Source organism: Corvus cornix, chromosome 9 (genome assembly GCF_000738735.6).
Source record: "Corvus cornix cornix isolate S_Up_H32 chromosome 9, ASM73873v5, whole genome shotgun sequence".
In the NCBI taxonomy this organism is placed as follows: domain Eukaryota; kingdom Metazoa; phylum Chordata; class Aves; order Passeriformes; family Corvidae; genus Corvus; species Corvus cornix.
The window spans coordinates 346,829-365,745 of NC_046339.1; the positions used below are offsets into that span (position 1 = coordinate 346,829).

The following is an 18,917-nucleotide window of genomic DNA, read 5'->3' on the forward strand; positions in this document are numbered from 1 at the left end:
GCTTCAGTACCTGAGCCCTGAGCATCTCTTAACTCTCTACCAGGTTTATGTCTAAGGTGAAATAGAAGAAACACTGAAAACTGCAAGTTTTGGTGTCTTCCGATCTCAAAGAAGTGTCCATGTCCCGGAAACTGAGAAGCATCTCCTCATCCTGGTAAGCATCAGCTCAGCACAGTTCAAACAAACTGTGTGTTGTGTGCTTATTAAAAAGCTCTTGCTGAAGTAGCACCAAAATGATCTCCCCATTAGCTGTGGGTTGGTGTTTTCTGCCTGCTGCACTCCTGTGCTGTGAGCACTGCTGGGAGACCTCAGTGCAATGAGGGCTTTGCACACAATTAGAAAACAAAATATTCCAATAGTTGTGTGTTTCCTCTCCAGTGTGATCAGTGGCTCACTCCAGCTGTACAGTGAGGATGGTAAAGTAAGAAAAAAGGGACAAATCGGGGCCTTCTGGGAACAAGAGTCCCTCAGGTGAGTTGTTGATTAAAACTTTTATGGAGGGTACATTGTATCTGTCAGTTCGCTTTTGAGTGAAGCAGAACAGAGACATCTGAACCATGATTCAGGTGGTCACTTTTTCTGCTGGGAACAGAAGGGGACTGAGCCCATGAGGAGAGTCCTGGGCAGCTCTCCTCCCCTCAGAATGCCTGCTCCCCTGTGAGTGGGGTGTCTGTGCAAGCTGGGCCGCAGAGTGACAGATCCCTCACACCAGGTTGCTGCAGAGGTGCTTTCTCCAAAAGCAAAAAGCATTTAGTAAATCTGAAAAAGAGGGAATGAAACAAATATTGAACTGATACTGTTAGAAAGCCTTTGCTCTGCTCTTGTCAGGTTTGCTCTGGGGCTTTGTGTTTAGTTTTCTCCTAGAGGCGAGTTGTATTCAGCTCTGGACAGCAGCTCGGCTTACGAGAGCACTGTGAAATGGCAGGAACGCTGCGGGCTCTTCTCGAGAGGAAGCCCGAGAGGGAACAGCAGTTCTCACAGTGAGATCACCTTGGTGTTAGTAGATGTGTGACTGCAGATGGCAGAGAGCCTCGGTGGCAAACGACTGCTGCTGTCAGACCGCCTCGGTGCTGCCCCGTGCGCTGCTGTGACCCCTCCTTGTCCTGCGTGTGGCGGCTCCTGCCGCTGTTCCTGGCACATGGGGCTGCAATGAGATCCCCACGCTTGGGGTCTGGCCGGGTGGGGGAGCTAGGTGTGGGAGCTGGCTCTCCAGACCAGATGCTGGTGCTGTAACACGTGTCTTTGACATTATTCCATAGCTTTGATATAATGAGAAGGGATTCAGTTGCTGCGTTCACGGCAGCGTGTGCTTTAGCACAGGTTGGGAGCGGGCTGCAGTCGTGGTGTCACAGAATGGTCTGAATGTAGTGAAGCTGGGCAGTGGTGGCTCTGAGTTAGGCCCGGCATCTCAGAGAGGATGTGACAGAAGGTGTGGGGAAAAGCTACGGAAACAGTGGAGGATGAGGAGGAAATGCTTGCTGAGGAGAGCTTCAAGGTCGCGGCCCTGGGTCGGAGGAGAGCGTGTGCAGGAGGCTCGCCCAGTAGTGAGGCGGCTCTGGAGCAGGTGACGGCTCAGGTGAGCACAGAGTGGCCCTTCCCCAGCTGCGGCCGGCGGGCCCGTGCCTGGAGCAGAGACCCTTCCCCAGCTGCGGCCGGCGGCTCCGTGCCTGGAGCAGAGACCCTCCCTCAGCTGCGGCCGGCGGCTCCGTGCCTGGAGCAGAGACCCTTCCCCAGCTGCGGGCTCGGCGGCGGCCCCCCGGCGGCCCGGCGTGGCGCAGCGGGGTCTGCGGGAGCCGCGGCGGCCGCGGGGAGGCGCTGTGGGGCGGCGCTGTGGGCGGGGCGGGGCTGTCCCGCCGCCCCTGCCCGCTGCAGTTCCCGCCGCCGCCGCCGCCGCCGCCGCCCGGGGCCGGTTCTCTCTCGCTCGGGCCCTCGCGCCCTCCCTGCCAGCGCCGCCGCCGCCGCCACCTGTCCCGGGCTCTCGCCTGGGCTGAGGGGGTTGTTCCCTCTCCACGAGGTTGTTGATCCCTGTTCTTGGAGAACGTGCGGCTCCTGTCGCTGCCGGGTCCCCTCGTGTGCCGAGTGTGCGCAGATGGGCGCGACACGGGCTCAGCGCGGGGGACGTGGCTGCAGCCCTTTGTGCGGTTCCAGCAGCTGTGAAAGGCCTGGCAGGAGAGCAGGGACCTTTCGCCTTGGGAAGCAAGCCATGTGCCCCTCCTGATGTGTTACTGAAGCGCAGTCCTAAAGCCAGCCTTGAGAAGGCTTCACAGGAGGAAGGAAAAAAAAAAAAAAAAAGATTTGAGATACAAGTGTGTTGCAGGTGGTTAATGACGTCACCTCAACAAGCTCAGCTCCGCTGAAGAACCCGACCAACCGCAATTGTGGCACGGGGTCACATCCAGCACGTCAGAACGTGTCAGCTGTCAGTGCCTGGAGAGGAGAAGCTGAATCTCACGAGGGGAAATAAACCTGGGTATTGCTCTGCTAGGGTTTTGAAAAGAAACAAGTGTGGTGTTTTGCAGCTTTTGTACTTGGATGTGTGGAGCCAGAGAACAGCTGGGGCCAGAAGGCCCCTCCAGAGATGCCCCCACCCAGGCCCAGCTCTGACACTGCAGCTGCCCATGACCCCTTACACAAGAGCCACTGCAGGGCACAGCGCTGCACACATCTCTGTGGCCAGCTTGCACCAAAGCAAGAATTTACTGAACTTTGAAGAACCAACTTGTACAAACCACCCTGAACGTTCCAGTGCCCACAGCCCTAGAGCAGCTGCTGTGCTGTCACAGCCAGTGACTCCTGCAGCAACAGCAGGAACTGGTCAGACCCCTGGGGCCTCTGCGGCACCGCCAGGGGCCAGAGAGACAAGAGGTGAGGAGAAGGCACCTGCTGAACGCCTGTAGGGGGATGGCTGGTCCCCAGAGGGAAGGGGAGCGGTGGCTGGGTGTGTCCAGAGCCTTGGCAGCCCCAGCTCAGGCCCCGTGGCCCCAACCTGGCCCAGCACCCAGACAGCTGACCATGGGGCTGCCCCATGGCATGGTGGCTCCTCTCAGGGAAAAGCTGATCAATCCATGCTTGGTGTGAATGGCTGAGTTTCGACACCCAGCAGAGCCCTGCTTTACCCACGTCAGAGTGAACACAGCTTGTGTTTGAAAAGAACTTTATTTAAAATCAGCGATTATACACACTTCCCCCGCCACCACTCACAGCACACGAGTGTCCCAGCACAAGGTCCCCGTGCCCTCGGGCAGCTCCACGCTGGGTGCGCTCAGGGCTGTGCTGGCTTACACCAGTCCCAATGATTCCATATGGAAATACAATGCGTACAAAAGATCTGTTCCTTCACACCTAACAGGCATTTCATTAACCTCAACCGATTTAGTTTTCTATTATTTCTAATGTAACCAGACTTAAAATTTGTCTTCTACTAAGAAACTGGAAAAAAGAAATCTTCCTTTAGCAACTGTGTGCATCAGCAGAGCAATTCCCACCACCTTTGTCACCACGCAGACAGCGAGAGCCAGCAGGAATCAGGGCCATCAGCAGGGAAATATGATCAATAGCAGCATTTTCCATGTGATCTCAAGTTACAGTCATCTACAGAAGAAGGAACTGTGATCACCAGTAGGGAAGCAATTAAGTACTGGATCCACTGTTAAAAAGAAATCGAGTTGAAAGCAGGTTTTACCTTAAATAGGATTAAATATATATTGCAAGACACACCACACTCTGCAGGGGCTGCACATATAGAAGCAGAACTGTGGGCAGGGGGGCAGCATGTGTCCCCCCTCCCCCAATATTCCCACACAACATCATCAAATTTAAAACTATCACCACTTGTTGAAAGTTGAAAGTTGTCCAAGAAGTATTTACAGCCCAGGCACGGCCAGGAGAGGCACGGGGAGCCACAGGTCTGGCCGCGGTGCTCCCACAGTCCATGAAGCTCCAGCACTGGGTCCTGCCAGGAGCAGCTGCTGCCCAGCCATGCCAGTTCCTCACTACCCCACTACCCCTACACAGACAAGCATTTTGCGTGGATTACGACAAAGCTACAGGCGGTGCCGTGGTGTGAGGACAGGTGCGGCCATGCTGCAGTGGGACTAGCCTACGCACACACGGAGGATGCACGGCGGGGACTGCGGAGAGACTCCTCGGGAACATGCTGCACAGTCGGGCTCCAGCCACTACAAGAATCCTGGCTTCCAGCGTCAAATAAAACCATTTCCAGCTATACAGCAGAGGGTGACACTGATCTGGGACCGGTGTTTACAACAGATGTCAGTTCCTACGGACCTACGTCGCATATAGCTCCACGTATTACAGAGACCAGGCTGGATCTTCAGCGAATAAGTAGGTCCACGATTGTAGATCAACAATAGACTTTTATTGCTTTATACATGTGGTGCTGTTCAAGGCACTGTGGCACGGGCTAGAAAACTCGGAATGACTCGTGAAGGGACCTGGAATGCGACACGGCCGGTGCCGCGCGCCGCTCCTCGGCATCTGCCGCGGCGGCCGGGGCCGGCGGGCCATGGCCCGGCAGCGGCCCCTCACATGCCCATCCGGATGCTCTGGATGATCTGGAAGATGGCTGCAAGAAAGCGGAGAGGGGAGCGCTCGCCGGGCAGCGCCCGCAGCGAGCTCAGGGGACCCGAGAGCCGCCGGGGCCCGGAGGGGCAGTGCCGGGGCCCGCAGCCGCCACCGGGGCCCGGAGGGGCAGTGCCGGGGCCCGCAGCCGCCACCGGGGCCCGGAGGGGCAGTGCCGGGGCCCGCAGCCGCCACCGGGGCCCGGAGGGGCAGTGCCGGGGCCCGCAGCCGCCACCGGGGCCCGGAGGGGCAGTGCCGGGGCCCGCAGCCGCCACCGGGGCCCGGAGGGGCAGTGCCGGGGCCCGCAGCCGCCACCGGGGCCGAGCCGCCCGCGCGCGGCCGCTCACCTGATCCGCAGACCACGAAGATGAACAGCGCCAACAGCCAGGGCCCGACCGACGCCTTCTCCTCCGGGGCCGTTCTCTGCGAGCACAGCACCGCCGTCAGCTCAGCACAGCACGGCCCGGCCCGGCCCGGCCCCGCCACCCCCGCCCGTGCCCGTGCCCGTGCCCATGCCCGCCCGGCCCGGCCCGGCCCCGCGCACCGAAGTCTTGGCGACGTTCCCTCGCTGGGTGATGTTCTTGCTGTGCTTCTCGTTGGCCATGCGGATGCGCTGCTTGGCCACCATGTCCGCGCTCGGCCCGGTCCGGCCCGGCCGCCGCTGCCGCGTCAGCACCGCGCGCTCCGCACGCCGGGAGCGCGCCGGGGGCGGAGCCCGCGCGCGCCAACCCGCGCACGCGCCCCCGGGCCCCGCCCCGCCCGCTAACGTGGCGCGCGCTGCGGCCGCTGCGCCGCCGCTGACCCGGAACCGGAAGCAGCGCCCCACCGGCCGCCCCAAGATGGCGCCGCCCACGCCGCTGCTCGCAGGTGCGTCGGACCCGGGCGGCGCGGAGGTCGGGGCTGATGCGCGGGGGGCGAGTGCGGAGGTGGGCTGGGCTGCGCCTCCGGTGCCCCTCCGGTGCCCCTCCGGTGCCCCTCCGGTGCCCCTCCGGTGCTCGCCGCCGTCCGCCCCGCGTCCCCTCCCCAGCGTGCGCTGCCGCGGCGTGCCCGAGTCCGGCCCCGGTCCGGGAGTTCTTGACGATACCGATCCCAGCACTGGTCAGGGCTCTCCGGGCTCTGTGCTGGCTCGGCCCGGGGCTGGGGCGCGGCCAGGCCCTCCTTTGGGGTGCCGCTGCTCACCCCGGCCCCCCGCCCGCGCAGCCTCCCGGCTGCCGGCCTCCCCCGCGCCCCGCGGGAGCTCTCGAGGCTGCGTGTCGGGGCTTCGTTCTTCAGCCGCGGACGATTTAGTCGCGGGGTGCCCGGGAGCGTTCGCAGGGGCGGGTCGGTGCTTGAAACGCGGCGGCGCTGCCCCGGGCGCTGAGTCCCCGCGGCGGCCCCGGCACCGCAGCACGCGGGGGCCGATCCAAGGGGCAGGGAGCGGCTCCCGGGAGCTCGGAGCCCACTGGCGTGTCCGCTGCCGTTCGTGGGCTTTGCACTGCAGTTTGTGAAGCTCCTTTCAAAAGTCGTATTCCTTTTCAGTATTTCACTGTTTAAACTGTCCCTAACATAAGGAATGTGTATTTTCCTTTTCTGGATCTGTAAGCTTTAAACACCAGCCTATTTCCCCTCCCTCGGGTCTGTGGGGGCTGCAGTTGTTCAGGGTAGATTTTGGGCTGCTCACTACTGTTTGTTGTAAATTTGGATCTTAATGGGGAGCCTGACGGAAGAGCTGGGGAACACGTTCCAGACAGGGCTGCGCAGCTCGTGGGTCGCATTTAAGGTGTGTTAAAAGGTTGCCTTAGGGTCTCTCGGGGCTGTGGTGTACACGAGCCCTGGGAAGTTGCATTTAGTCATGATAAAAACTGTTTTACTTTGAGACTAGGTCCAGAGGCTCTGGATCCCCATCCTGGGGGTTCCTTGCCCCCTGGCCGGGCACAATCCTACAGAGGGTGTTGCTGAAGGAGGAGTGGGATGGGAGCTCCAGGGGCGTGTCTCGGTTATGTCTTGGAATTCCCTTACAGCAAGCATGGGAAAGTGTGTGCACGTCTCAGGGCTCACAAATTAGAAAAACGTCTGCTTTGGACAATTTTCTGCATCTGAAATGAGTTATTTGTTTCTTCTTGCAGTGAGAGGGTCCGAAGGGCTGTATATGGTGAATGGGCCCCCCAGTTTCACAGAGAGCACAGCATTCCAAAGGTACTGGTGTCAGTGGCACAAAAGAAATAGTTTTCTGAAAAGAAAGGTAGACTCTGGACTTGAAAAATGTGTGAATATAAGTGAATTCAGAAAATTGATGGTTTGGAAGGCTTTGCGCCTGCCTGAGCACTGCCAGGTGCAGGTGATAGTCCCTGAGCAGGGGGAGCAGGGACTGCACTACGACACAGGGCTCCTCAGGAGCACAGCAGGCAATCTGTTTCATTTTTGTTAAAAAAACCTCAACTATGGCACTGTTGAATACTCACATGCATTTCTTATTTCTTTAGGGATTCTGGAAAAAACTGCAAAGCTGTTGCTTTTAGCAAGGACGGCTCCCTCTTTGCTTGGTGCAATGGAGAAAAGTGGGTGCCTTTTATCATCCAATTTTTAGCTTATATGAAATAAACAGGATCAGTTATGCTTCATTTACTCATGTCTGTGTAAAGATGATTGCTGTTAATGCAAGTGTTTGCATGTACATTTTAAATGCAGTTTATTGTTACATTAGTGGCTTTGTTTTCTGACTATCACATGAAATATTTGCTGTTCTTCTCTTATTTATAATGCACCCATTCCCATGCAATCTGGGTATGCTTTTGTGGTTTGGTTGTTTTTCTTATTCATGGCTCCCAGTACCTGGTCTCTGGGATTAATCTGTTAGTAAAGTCCACAGAAAATAATGAATCTATACACCTTGTGAACGTTACAAGGTTCCTTTCTTCTAGAGCAGGTGCATTATAGAGTTCACTCTCTTGTTTAGAGCTTACATGTTGCAGACAAAAACATGGGTTATGTATTGACCAGTGGTCACTTTTGGTTTCTGTCATACTTGGGTGTCTGGTTTTAAAATGTGCTCTTGGAAAGATTTAGTAAAACAAGAGGGGGAAAAAAGCTCTTCTAATTCTGTTATATTGGCCAAATTTGGGGCTGATCTAGAAGAGTCAAATACTTGAACAATTCTCTCAGCTATTAATTAACTATTGTAAGCATGTTTTATTGAAATAGCATCTTTTGGTTCCAGAGTAAATGTTGTTAATGTCACCAGAGCTGAGTTACTGCATTCCTTTGATCTCCCAAAGACAGTCTGCCTTGAATTCTCGCCAAAGAATAATGTTCTGGCAACGTGGCAGGCCTATGCAAGTGAGTATTGTACCAGCTGGGGAAGCACGGGTCTGTGCTTGTCTTAAACCATGTCTGGATTAGTACCTGACTCGTCTCTGTAGTGCATTTATTGGCTAAATGAGCAGTACAGAAAGGGTACAAAAAGTTCTGTGGGCAGTCAGGAACATGGTGGAGGAGGGAGGGAGGCCATTGTCCGAGAGCAGCTGGTGTTGGCCATCCTTACAAACGCTCTGTCAGAGTGCACGTGCTCATAGTTACTCTGTCAGTAGTCACATGTTTTCTAAACTTTGGGAAGTGGTCATGGTGCAGTGTGCTGTGCAGGCAGCTTATGTTCTTGGGTAGGCAAGGGAGATTGTACACTGTCTTGGAGTAGTTGTGTCCTCCCCTGGTCCCCCTGGACTGGAGTGTTCTCCATGTCCAGAGCTTTATTCCCTCCTCTGCCTCCCTGAAGGGGTTTGAGTTCCTGATTCTGAGAGCTGCAGTCCTGTCTGAGCCACAGATGGTGTAAATGCTGCCTTTGGGGGGGAAGAGCTGGGCAAGGCTGGGCCTTGGGAACTGGGCAGGCTGTAGGGAAACTGGGAACTGGGACAGGTGGTAGGATAAGAAAAGGTAGCACAAGCTGTAAGTGAGCTGTTCTGGGTCTGCCATAAATCACTGACAGCAATAGGCAGGCTGTGCTATCCAAGGCAAGGAGGAGAGTACAGACAGTTTACAAGCAGCAGAACCATTTTGCACTGCTTGCAGAGACAGCTGTGACTGTGGTGGAATGGACCAAATCACCTCATTCCTGTGAGAGCAAAACGTTGGAGTGGAGAACATGCCTCCATCGTTTTCCATGTGGATGGGTTTTGGTTTGGATTAAAAAGCTGTGTAGGTGGTGGTGGTTGCAGCCTTGCAGTGGGGAGTAGAAACCCTACGCCTCCCAATGTGAGTTCTTTCTGAAAACAGACTGAGGTTAATAGGTACAGCAGTCAGCATTCATGGGTTTGGTCCCTCAGGGACAAAAGCTGCATGCTTGCGAGGAGTTTGGGTGCTAGCAGAACTGTGATGTTGGGGTGAAGCAGATTTAATCCTCAAAGACCACTGTGTTTTTTTGCAGCTGCTAAGGATGGCACAGCAGGGGTGCCCAACCTGCAGCTCCATGATCTGAGAACTGGAAAATGCTTAAAGTCTTTTATGCAGAAAAAGATGCAGAACTGGTAAATAAGCTTTCCAGATGCTAATTGTTTAAAAAGAAATGTGGTTTTCAAAATCTGATCCAGGTAAATGGAGCTGTTAGTGTGGTGTTGGCTTTCAAACCAGTGCCTGCTGCTAACTGAAAACCAGCGTCTGTGCTTGTGAGTGTCTGTATATAGTTCATTGTAAATTCACTCTCACTGTGCACCACAGAGAAAAGCTGGGCAGACAATAACCAAGTGCACTTATGTGCACTTTTTTGGTATGCAGTTGTCATTTATCCACATTAAACGTATTATGTTTGAACTTACTGGGCTTTAAAAATGGGGAGAAACAATTCTGGAGTGCTGATGTTGAGCATCATTTTGTGTTTCTGACTTTTCCCATAATATGCAGGTGTCCTTGCTGGGCAGATGATGAAAGCATTTGTGCCAGGAATGTGAACAATGAAGTGCATTTCTTTGAAAACAACAACTTCAGTACGCAAGTATTTCTCTATATTTCGTTCCTTCTATAAATGCTGCTTCTTTTGATGGGTGGTTTTTGTTTTCAGCTTTTTATTTGTTTCTTCTTTTGCTTGCTTTTTATTTTAAATATTGCCTACAATCTATTTCAGTTTGGAATCCAGAATCATTATGCTTTAATGAAGTGTGTTTTCACTTTCTTATTTATCTTTTCACTGACTTACATGGTATGAAGTGCATCTGATTCTCAGTTAAAGAGGCCTGATTCCATATTATTTCTCATTTAAAGAGATCCAGGAAATTGATGTTAGAAAACATGATCTGTGATTACTTCCTTGGGTTGTGCATATTCTGTCAATAGACTGTTAAAAATGGCTCATTAAAAAATTGATGGCAAAAATGAAATAGTGAAGCCTGAAGATTTTTACCAAGGAAATTTACTGTTGGTGGTAGAGTATCTGGAGTCAATAGATGTTGAAAAGGGCAAGGGGAAGAGAAAAGTAGAAAGATAAAAATTAGTTAGAACAAAAATGTAAAAGAATTAAAGAAAATGGATGGGAGAACAGCAGTGTGTGGTTTTAGTTTTGCATTCTTAGTTTTGTTTTAAATATAATGTTGATACAAGAATTAAGGCTATGAGAGATTGAGTTTCCTGAGAATTAGCCCTGCTGATGTTAACCAAGCTGCAGGAAGCAGGGAATGTCAGCCTCAGCAGGACATCTGCTGGCAGTACACATTCCCGGCTGCAGTGGAGCTGCGGGGTGATTCTGTTCCCATCAGCTGTTTGTGGGAAGAGGCAGTGTTGAGCCCAGAGCAGGCCTCTTGAGTGCTTCCTGTTGGGAAGAGTTTTCCCATGAAGGTTGCCTCTGTGTAATGGCAGCGAATGTGACTGAATCCAGCACAGATAAGGTGAAGAATATGTGCTTCAAAAGCAAGCTGTGTTCACCTCGGGTTCAGAGGCTTCCTTTACTTTTTGAACTTCCAAATACTAAATGCTGGGTTTCAGACATAGGGTTGATTCAACTTGGTTTTTTAGATAAAATTATGTGGTGAAATGGGAAAATAATGGTTGTTTGCCTAGAAAAAGAGATCCTTTATGATTGTCTTTACTGGTCTGTGTTATCCAGGATGCAGCCCCATAGAAAGGTGTGGTTAGGTCATCCAGGTAATGTGGTTTGTCATTAACATCACACATCTGTGGCCTTTTTCTTGGCAGATACCATTGCAAATAAGCTGCATTTGCAGAAGGTCAGTGATTTCGTGTTGTCCCCAGGAGCACAGCCAAGCAAGGTACTTCTGCTCCAGCTTCCAATCCTTTTCTTGGTTTTCTTAAAAAAAAAAAAAAAACAAAAAAAACAAAAAACCAGACTGTGATTTTAGTACAATGTACTGGTAGTAATGATGCCCTGTGCTACCAAGGCTTTAACTCGCAGTGAAATCTCGTGGCTGTTTCAGGTTGCTGTGTATGTCCCAGGCAGCAAAGGTGCTCCATCCTTTGTCAGGCTCTACCAGTACCCCAACTTCGAGGGCCCGCAGTCAGCACTAGCCAACAAAAGCTTCTTTAAAGCTGACAAGGTGACAATGCTATGGAACAAAAAAGGTATAACAGCTGTGTACTGAAACTTTTATACTGTGCTCATTTTGGATTGACTTACTTTGTTTACTGTGTGGGGTTTGTGTTTAATTTGCATATGCAGATAAATCCTGAGGGCAGCCATTAATGCCTTGCTGGAGTGCATTTCTGCACACCCTGGAGTGCTCAGCACTTTCCTGTGACTTCTGTGATTTTATATGTTGCAATTGAAAATATTCTATGCATGCTGGTAAATTTTGCAGTTGAATAACAAAATCCTATATAATTTTGCATTCTTTTGTCAATAATACATTTAGATTGTAAACGTAAGAACAGTTCATGCCATGGTATAATCTTAATGTGTAGAATTATCTGTATGCATAAATATCACAACTGGGGTGAGCCGACAGGCCTCTGTGCTTTGCTGTTTGTTAGCAGTGAGCTGTTTCAGAATGATTTTGTACAAATCATTTTACTTCAACCCACATAGTTTGGAATACAAGGAAGGTGTTACACACATGTAGAAACCGTGCACGGAGGCTGTGAGAGATGGGAAAGATTGATGTCTCAAGACATTTTGGGGTGCATGTGTCTGGGGGAAGGGGCAGGTTGGGCTTTGCCCTGGTGACACAGTGCCCTGCTCCGTACCCCCCAACAGGGACACAGCTTTGAATACAGAAGATATTGATGAAATATTTTATTCAAGGACTGATCAGGATGTTTGGTTTCTGCTGTAGTTTAATTTTTTTTATAACTGCAAAGGATGTTCACTTGCTTGTGATCTTACAGTGAATTAATAGACTGAGCTTACATTTTCCATCTGACAAAGGAAGATGTTCAGTCCTTTCGGGTTAGCATTTAGGAAAAACTCAATTCAAAAGAGGAATGATACCAGCACTGTTACACAAGCAACCAGTAGGAATTCATAGCGGAGCTGATTTCGCTTTGTCTGTGGTGTTCTGTGCAATGGCTGGTGTGGGTTTCAGTAGCTGTGCTGCACTAACTGTGTCTGTTCACAGCCACGGCCGTGCTGGTGATCGCCAGCACCGAGGTGGACAAGACCGGGGCATCGTACTACGGCGAGCAGACGCTGCACTACGTGGCGGCCAACGGGGAGAGCGCCGTCGTGCAGCTGCGTGAGTACCCCTGCGGCTGCTGCGGGCTTGGGAGTGTAGGGAACCGATCTGTAAAACAAAATCCTCTGAACAAAAAATCCTTCACTGCTTTTTTGGTTTTTTACCTCTGCAGGAAGATGTTGCTTTTTTCTGGGTTGGTTTGTGGTTTTTTTTAATAGCTGAATTTCCTTACCTTTGGTAGACTTACCATCTTAATGTCAGTGGCAGAGACCAACACTTCCAGTTAATAAATACTGATAATTTGCTTGGGAAGGTGTTTCAAGTGCACAGGGAGGGAACTATGCTCGTTTGCTGAGGAAAGACTTGGACAATGGAGCCAGGTTGATGTCTGAGAATCCATAATGGACAGGAAGCGTGTCACCAAACAGAATAATCCTACCTGCACTTTTACACATGCAAGATACTGTTACTCAATGAGCCAGGGCAGAGTGAGAGCAATTTTTTGGTCTGTTGGAAAATAGAAGTCCTTTATTTTGTATTGTAAAATTGAAAGTGTTTTAAGACATAAAAATGACATGTTGGGGAGCAGCAGATGAATGTGCCTAATTCCAGTGTCTAGTTTGAACTGGAAGTCCATGTCTTAACTTGCCCTGTGGGGGGTCTTTTTTCCTTCTGTCAAGCTGTTGCTATTGTGTGCAAACATCTGGTCTGTTTGGGATTGTAGAGGCTAGTTTGTTGGGAATGCTTGTGAGCACTGGGGATGGGGTGACATGGACTATCTTTGCTGGAGGTACTGTGAATGTAATTTCTCTTCCATAACAGTGCTGACTGGGAGCATCTCCAGTTTGCCTCCACTGCAAAACTTTTGGACAAGTACTGGGCCCCATTTCCCCTGATGGTAACTTCACTGGGGAAGGAGAATTGGGGTTATGACTCAGTATATAGAATCTCTTTGGGACCACTTTCCTGGCTTGAGAACATTACTTGTTTAACTACATACTTACTAAAAAATTCTTTATTTCTACTGCATCTGTATTTAACAGGAAGTTTACCATTGCTTTTCATTTAATTTAGCTATTCCTTTTCAAGGGAAAGCCCAAACTTATGTCTGTTTCATAAAAGTCCTTTTCTCCAATAAAAGCAAGTGGTGGGCACTTGGAGTGAGAGGTGTCTCATTCCTTGTGAAGTTGGATGTTTTTTGAAGTACAGTTTTGAAGCTTTTTTCCACACTGGCATTTGCATAGGGCTTTTCATTTTTGACTAAGACGTGGTGCTGCTGCAGGCTCTGGCAGAGCTGTGAAGCCTGCTTGGAGCTGCCCTCATCTTTCCAGCTGCTGCTGTCACCAAATGTCATTTTCTGTCACACCTCTGTATCTGAGCTGCATTGGGTTAGTGTCACTGAAAACATTACGAAGGGGACACATAGTGTGATTATACATCCTTGTTTCTAAAGATAATGAGACTTCAGAGTGACAGCAAGCACGAACCATTTAACTCAGTTTGAACATTTTGCATCAACTCTGGATATAAGGATTCAGTAATGCAATTGGCATTTATCTGAACGATGGGTAAAGATACCCAGATGATGAAAAGTTATAATGGCCTGTGGTTTGTATTTACCCCTGGATATTTTACCTGAGTTTTCATAACTAATACATCATTCTTCAGTATCTCCTAATGTTCCAACCCCCAGAATAGCTTCTGGCAGTACCAAGTTTTGATCATTATGTGTAAAGCCATTTTTGTGTGCTCACTCACATTAAAATCTGACTTATAAAATATTGTGCATGGGCATGGGCCAAAGAGAACTCAGGTCACTATTGCTTGCCTCTACAAAGCTGAGCTACACAATATGTCTTACATTAAAAGAAGATAAACTGTTATCCAGCTGGTATAAAACTCCTGTTTTTGCAGGTTTCCAGTGGGACAATATGAGAAGGTCCTGAGGTCATACTTGAGGAAAAAAAATTACGGATTTTTTTTACATGTCAAGCTATGCTTACTGTTAAAGTGTTGGTGCTGACCGTACAGAGGTAATTTGGAATGGCTGCAGTTATTGTTGCAAACTGTAACTAAAGTTATCAGAAGATACAAGGTTGTTTTTCCCTCTGTTGTTAGTAGAATTAATTTTCACTGTCAATAATTAGAATACAGCATTTTAGCAAAGCATGAAGAATTGTGATGGTTTTTATTCTGTCTTGCTCTGAAAAAAATGCAATCTCCCAACAGCTGCATGTTTTTCCTTTTCCTTTAGCAAAAAATGGCCCTATTTACGATGTTTCCTGGAGCCCCAATTCTGCGGAGTTCTGTGCTGTGTATGGTTTCATGCCTGCCAAAGCCACAGTTTTTAACCTGAAATGTGACCCTGTGTTTGATTTTGGTACCGGGCCTCGCAATGCTGTCTACTATAGCCCCCACGGACACATCCTAGTGCTGGCAGGGTTTGGAAACCTCAGGGGACAGATGGAAGTGTGGGATGTTAAAAACTACAAACTCATTTCCAAACCAGTGGCCTCGGATTCCACATACTTTGCTTGGTGTCCCGATGGGGAGCACATTGTGACAGCCACGTGTGCTCCCCGGCTCCGGGTCAGCAATGGATACAAGATATGGCACTACACGGGCTCTGTGTTGCACTCCTATAAGGTCCCATCTGGCGAGGAAATGTGGCAAGTGTTCTGGCAGCCCTTCCTGGATGGGGTGTTCCCGGAGAAAGCGGTGAAATACCAGGCAGTTCCCAGCGAATTGCCCAGTGCTGAGCCGAGGCCTGCGCAGGCGTACAGACCTCCTGCCCTGAGGAACAAACCCGTGACGAGCTCCAAGCTTGTGAGTAGCAGTGTCCTGTGGGAATTGACCTGTTGTCTCATGTCTGTTTGGAGCTTGGCCTCACATATGTGTGTGTTTTTGAGGAGGTACATGAGAAGAGTAACCAGGTTGACAGCACTGTGGGGGTTTGGAGGGGTTTTGGTAACCTTCTTTGGCATTTTGCTCACAGTTTGCAAGAATGTATGCTAGAAAGCTCTCATCTCTTTGGCTCAAGTACAGTCCTTTCACAAAGCATTTGCAAGCTTTTGTAATACTCTTTGCAGTGTGCACTGAAACACTAAACTCCAGGTGTGGCTTGTGGTGAAATTGAGTGCTCTGGTTAGGACAGAAGCCTCTGATATGGATGACTCGACTTACCAGTTCTGAACCCAGCCAGCCTGGGCCTTGACTGGCCTCCCAACAGCCATTCTTGTTTGGTTTTTTTTATAAAGTAAATTTACTTTTTAGAAAGAGATTGGATCATTAGCAAGTCATCTGCAGCTTAAACACATTTCAGTACAGTGACCTACTTGTATAATTAGTTTCTTTCTACAAGTTTTCAAAGTAGGCTGAGTAGCAACTAATTCCAGTTAACAGCTGCACCCTTAATGTTTGAGTCACAGAGAGCTTTGACTTTGAGCCTGGTGCTTTTGCAGGAGACTCAGCCTGTGAGCAGTCTGTTAGCCATGCTGAGGGCTGCTCTCGCAAACCATGTGAGCAGAGGGAGTAGGGAAAAGATACATTCAGTAAAATAATTCTGTTTACTTATATGGGCAAAAAATCTTGTCACACGCATTAAAACAATACAGTGCCACAGTTGAGAGTTATCTTAAAAACACTGAAAAAAACCCCTTCTCAGCCCCCACTGCCCCCCAAGAACCCCCCATTTTCCCTCCCAGCGCTCAGCCTTCCTCTCTGATCATCAAGAGTTTGAGTTAAAAAGCTGTCAAGAACAGCAAAATGCCAGGCTTCAGTCATTTTGTGCTAGATTATTCCTCTTGTATTTTATTTTATTTCCTTCCTGAGACAGAAAACATAATGATTTTGTTATTTTATCAGAAATCTATGAAGTCATCAGGGCACACAGGGTAGTCCCATGGAAACTTGAGTGGATGAGTTTGAAACCCTTGTCACCCTTCTTTGGCTATTCCAAGGAGTGCATACTTTCCCCCCCACTTCCTTTCTTTCTTTTTTCCTTTTCCTTTCTGGTTCATATTTGCATATGATGTCTTAGGTAGGTTTTGGGGTTTCTGTGCCAACATGGAATATGGGGTTTTAACCATTTTGCATATCCTGCAGCATGAGGATGAACCACCCCAGAACATGAAACCCCATCTGGGAAGCAGTGATAAGCCACTGTCTAAAACAGCTCTCAAAAATCAGAGGAAGCATGAAGCAAAGAAGGCTGCTAAACAGGTACTGCAAAAGTCATTCTTGCAAGGATAATGTTAGTTAGTTTTCCCAAAGGGCAGTGGTCAGTCTCGGAGCAGTGACTTGTGCACTGAGAGCCCTCCACGCGTGTCGCCTGTGTGGGATGGGCAGTTTCACCAGAGCAAAGCAGGAACAAAAGGGTGATTTAAAAGTAACACCTTTGGTGAGTTGCTGCAAATGTTAGCTAAAATCAGTGTGGAGACAAAGTGATTCTGACTTTTCATGGTCTGCAGGGTGTGTTTTGGTTGTAGTTGGGAGGTAAGAACAGACTGGGTGTGATGTGTTCCCAGCAGGTCAGGGCTGAGGTGTGTTTTTAGGGCAGACCAGAGGCAGCCTGTCTGTCACTTCTGGACTTAATATTCTTTGACTAGGTAGATAAAAGTCAGCTTTTGGTATTAGCCTTCCAATTTCTACAAACCTCTGAAGCAATAGTTTCTTTAAATGCTATTTTAAAATTTTTCTAGCACTGGTTTTGAGCCCTTTCTTTTGCTTCAGAGACAATGACCCAGTCTGCTTTGTAAAATGTTTGTCATATCATGCTTAAACTGATGTTTCCCTGTGCTGTGTGTGGTTGGGATCTTGAGGAAGTAGAAATTAAACAAGAAACACCATGTGAGCTGTTCCAGATAAGCCTTTGTCCATGGAAAGCAGATCAATAGATAATGCAGTACCTCTGAGCAAGTCATGCCCAGATTTTGGAATACACCAGCAAACTGGGGAAAGAAGAAATATTGAATGGATCCTCTTAAAGTGATTAAAGACATTTTTCATTCTGTTTGTAATCAAAGGTATTTTCTAGCTTGTGTTTATGTGTCTACAGGAGGCCAAAGCTGATGCAAACCAAGGCCCTGCCCAGGACAAAACCCCACAGAATGCCCTGCAGAACGCTGTGCCTGCCATGACCACGGGAGATCCTGAAGTGGACAAGAAGATAAAGAATTTGAAAAAGGTGTGAAGGGGTTCTTTTTCTAACAGACAATAGATTTCTCCAAGGGCTGGTCTGTAAGACCTAGTGTGGGTGTAAGGTGAGCTGAGTTCAGGAGGATGCACGTACATTCACAGTAATGTCCTGAATTTGTACCCACCTCCCTTTGCCCTCCCACCCTGTGCAGCAGTGGAGACCATCGTGTGCCAGGGTTCCTGAAGGTCCCATCAGAGGTGGCAGTACAGGGAGGAGTTTTTGAAACGAACCCTCAGGCTGTGACTGGGAATGCTGTGGAGGTGCAGCCAGTCCCCCAGCTGAGGGTCAGGGGTGCACTGGCAGGTGTTGGGGCTCAGACAGGAACTCTGTGGATTCTGTGGTTGTTGGGACCTGGATCTGGCAAGGAACAGTGCCTTGTGGTTTGCCTTGTGGCGTGAGTGCAAAGTTTATTGCCAGTCTTGAGAATGCTTGGATTAAGTAATTCCAGGATAGAAATTGTTTGGTTCTAGCTAGAGAATCTTTCCCATTTCTCTTGGCTGCCTCTTGCTGTTCATAGTCTCTGGATTAACATTCCAGGCTTTCTGAGGAAAATGTGTGGTGAAGAGGGATAGTGATAGAGTAATTTCCAAGTTTGGATCTAGCCCTTCAGTGAGACAATGCCCAGTGTTTTTTTCAGAGATGAAGAAGTACTGCTGTTCTCTAGGTTTTGTTCTTTAAAGAAATGTCTGTTATGGGTGGGAAATTCTGGACTGAGCATCTGGAGATGCTTAAGGGATTGTGCCTTCCATAGGGACCTGCCTCCAGATATATCAGGCAATTGCAAGTGCAGCAACTTCTAAGACTTTTTTTCTATTCTTGTTTCACCGATATTTTTGTGTTAGAGTGGGGTTTTTCTATTTTTTTTCCAGAAACTAAAGGCAATTGAGCAGCTGAAAGAACAGGCAGCTGCTGGCAAGCAGCTGGAGAAGAATCAGGTATGGTTGAGATCTGTACACTTTATTCCAGGTTCATTTTATAATAAGCTACATCTGTGACATTTTATGCTTTTCTGTTCTAGGTGGAGAAGATTCAGAAAGAAGCTGCTCTCCTTAAGGAACTGGAAGACCTGGAACTGGGTGTTTAAAACTTCCTTGAGCTCCAGCGTGGTGCTAACACAAAGTTCATGCAAAATATAGTTTGTTAAATATTTCAGCAAATGACCAAGGGTGTGAAAGTCCACAGATTTGCTGCTCATTTGCCTTTTAAAAGAGTTTTCCTAAAGATTCTTGGACATGTTGAAGCTGTAAGCAAGTAACGAGTATCCCTCAGCCAGTTGTGCTGCTGTTCCAACGAGAAACGCGCTCCTTTTCTGAGAACATACTGCCTAAACCAGATTGTTTTTCGTTATTTGGGTGGGAGAAGGCAAGGCGATAAAAACGTTTGCTAGCTCTATTCTATTTAAGAAGAGGTGCGATCTTTCCGCGATGACGTGGATACAATAAAGAGCGTTTAGTGCGAGCGAGCGTTCGGGCTCTGTGTGACCGCGCGGGGGCGCCTCCGCCCTCGTGACGCCGCTCAGGCCCCGCCCCGCCGTGCGCGTGACCTTGGCGCGG

At 49.3% G+C, this 18,917-nt stretch overlaps 2 protein-coding genes across 3 annotated transcripts; one reads left to right on the top strand and one right to left on the bottom strand.

The window, feature by feature from the left end:
- Nucleotides 1–3,137: 3,137 nt before the first annotated feature.
- SERP1 (stress associated endoplasmic reticulum protein 1) lies at nt 3,138–5,280 on the bottom strand. Its single transcript, XM_039556627.1, has 3 exons — nt 5,126–5,280; nt 4,929–5,004; nt 3,138–4,585 (listed from the first exon to the last, which is right to left on the bottom strand). Exons 1-3 carry the CDS (start codon nt 5,207–5,209, stop codon nt 4,545–4,547), a joined length of 201 nt encoding a protein of 66 aa, XP_039412561.1. The 5' UTR covers nt 5,210–5,280; the 3' UTR covers nt 3,138–4,544.
- A 91-nt stretch (nt 5,281–5,371) lies between these two features.
- Nucleotides 5,372–18,822, top strand: EIF2A (eukaryotic translation initiation factor 2A). Of its 2 annotated transcripts, none has more exons than XM_039556625.1 (14): nt 5,372–5,448; nt 6,687–6,756; nt 7,044–7,118; nt 7,778–7,896; nt 8,978–9,077; nt 9,451–9,533; nt 10,735–10,808; nt 10,974–11,118; nt 12,111–12,227; nt 14,422–14,993; nt 16,272–16,388; nt 17,224–17,352; nt 18,234–18,299; nt 18,383–18,822. In XM_039556625.1, the coding sequence occupies exons 1-14, from the start codon at nt 5,421–5,423 to the stop codon at nt 18,446–18,448; spliced, it is 1,761 nt and encodes a 586-aa protein (XP_039412559.1). In that variant the 5' UTR covers nt 5,372–5,420; the 3' UTR covers nt 18,449–18,822. The 2 variants fall into 2 exon arrangements, with proteins under 2 accessions (XP_039412559.1, XP_039412560.1); XM_039556626.1 differs by having other exon boundaries at nt 5,448–5,507.
- Nucleotides 18,823–18,917: the final 95 nt, after the last annotated feature.

What these genes read in the sequence shown, in the direction of transcription:
- SERP1 (XM_039556627.1), bottom strand. Translation starts at nt 5,209, where the DNA reads ATGGTGGCCAAGCAGCGCATCCGCATGGCCAACGAGAAGCACAGCAAG. An exon ending in GGAACGTCGCCAAGACTTCG is followed by an intron (nt 5,005 to 5,125) that starts GTGCGCGGGGCC and finishes CTGTGCTCGCAG; the next exon opens with AGAACGGCCCCGGAGGAGAA. An exon ending in CTTCGTGGTCTGCGGATCAG is followed by an intron (nt 4,586 to 4,928) that starts GTGAGCGGCCGC and finishes GCTTTCTTGCAG; the next exon opens with CCATCTTCCAGATCATCCAG.
- EIF2A (XM_039556625.1), top strand. Translation starts at nt 5,421, where the DNA reads ATGGCGCCGCCCACGCCGCTGCTCGCAG. An exon ending in CAGAAAAAGATGCAGAACTG is followed by an intron (nt 9,078 to 9,450) that starts GTAAATAAGCTT and finishes CATAATATGCAG; the next exon opens with GTGTCCTTGCTGGGCAGATG. An exon ending in AGCAGCTGGAGAAGAATCAG is followed by an intron (nt 18,300 to 18,382) that starts GTATGGTTGAGA and finishes TTTCTGTTCTAG; the next exon opens with GTGGAGAAGATTCAGAAAGA.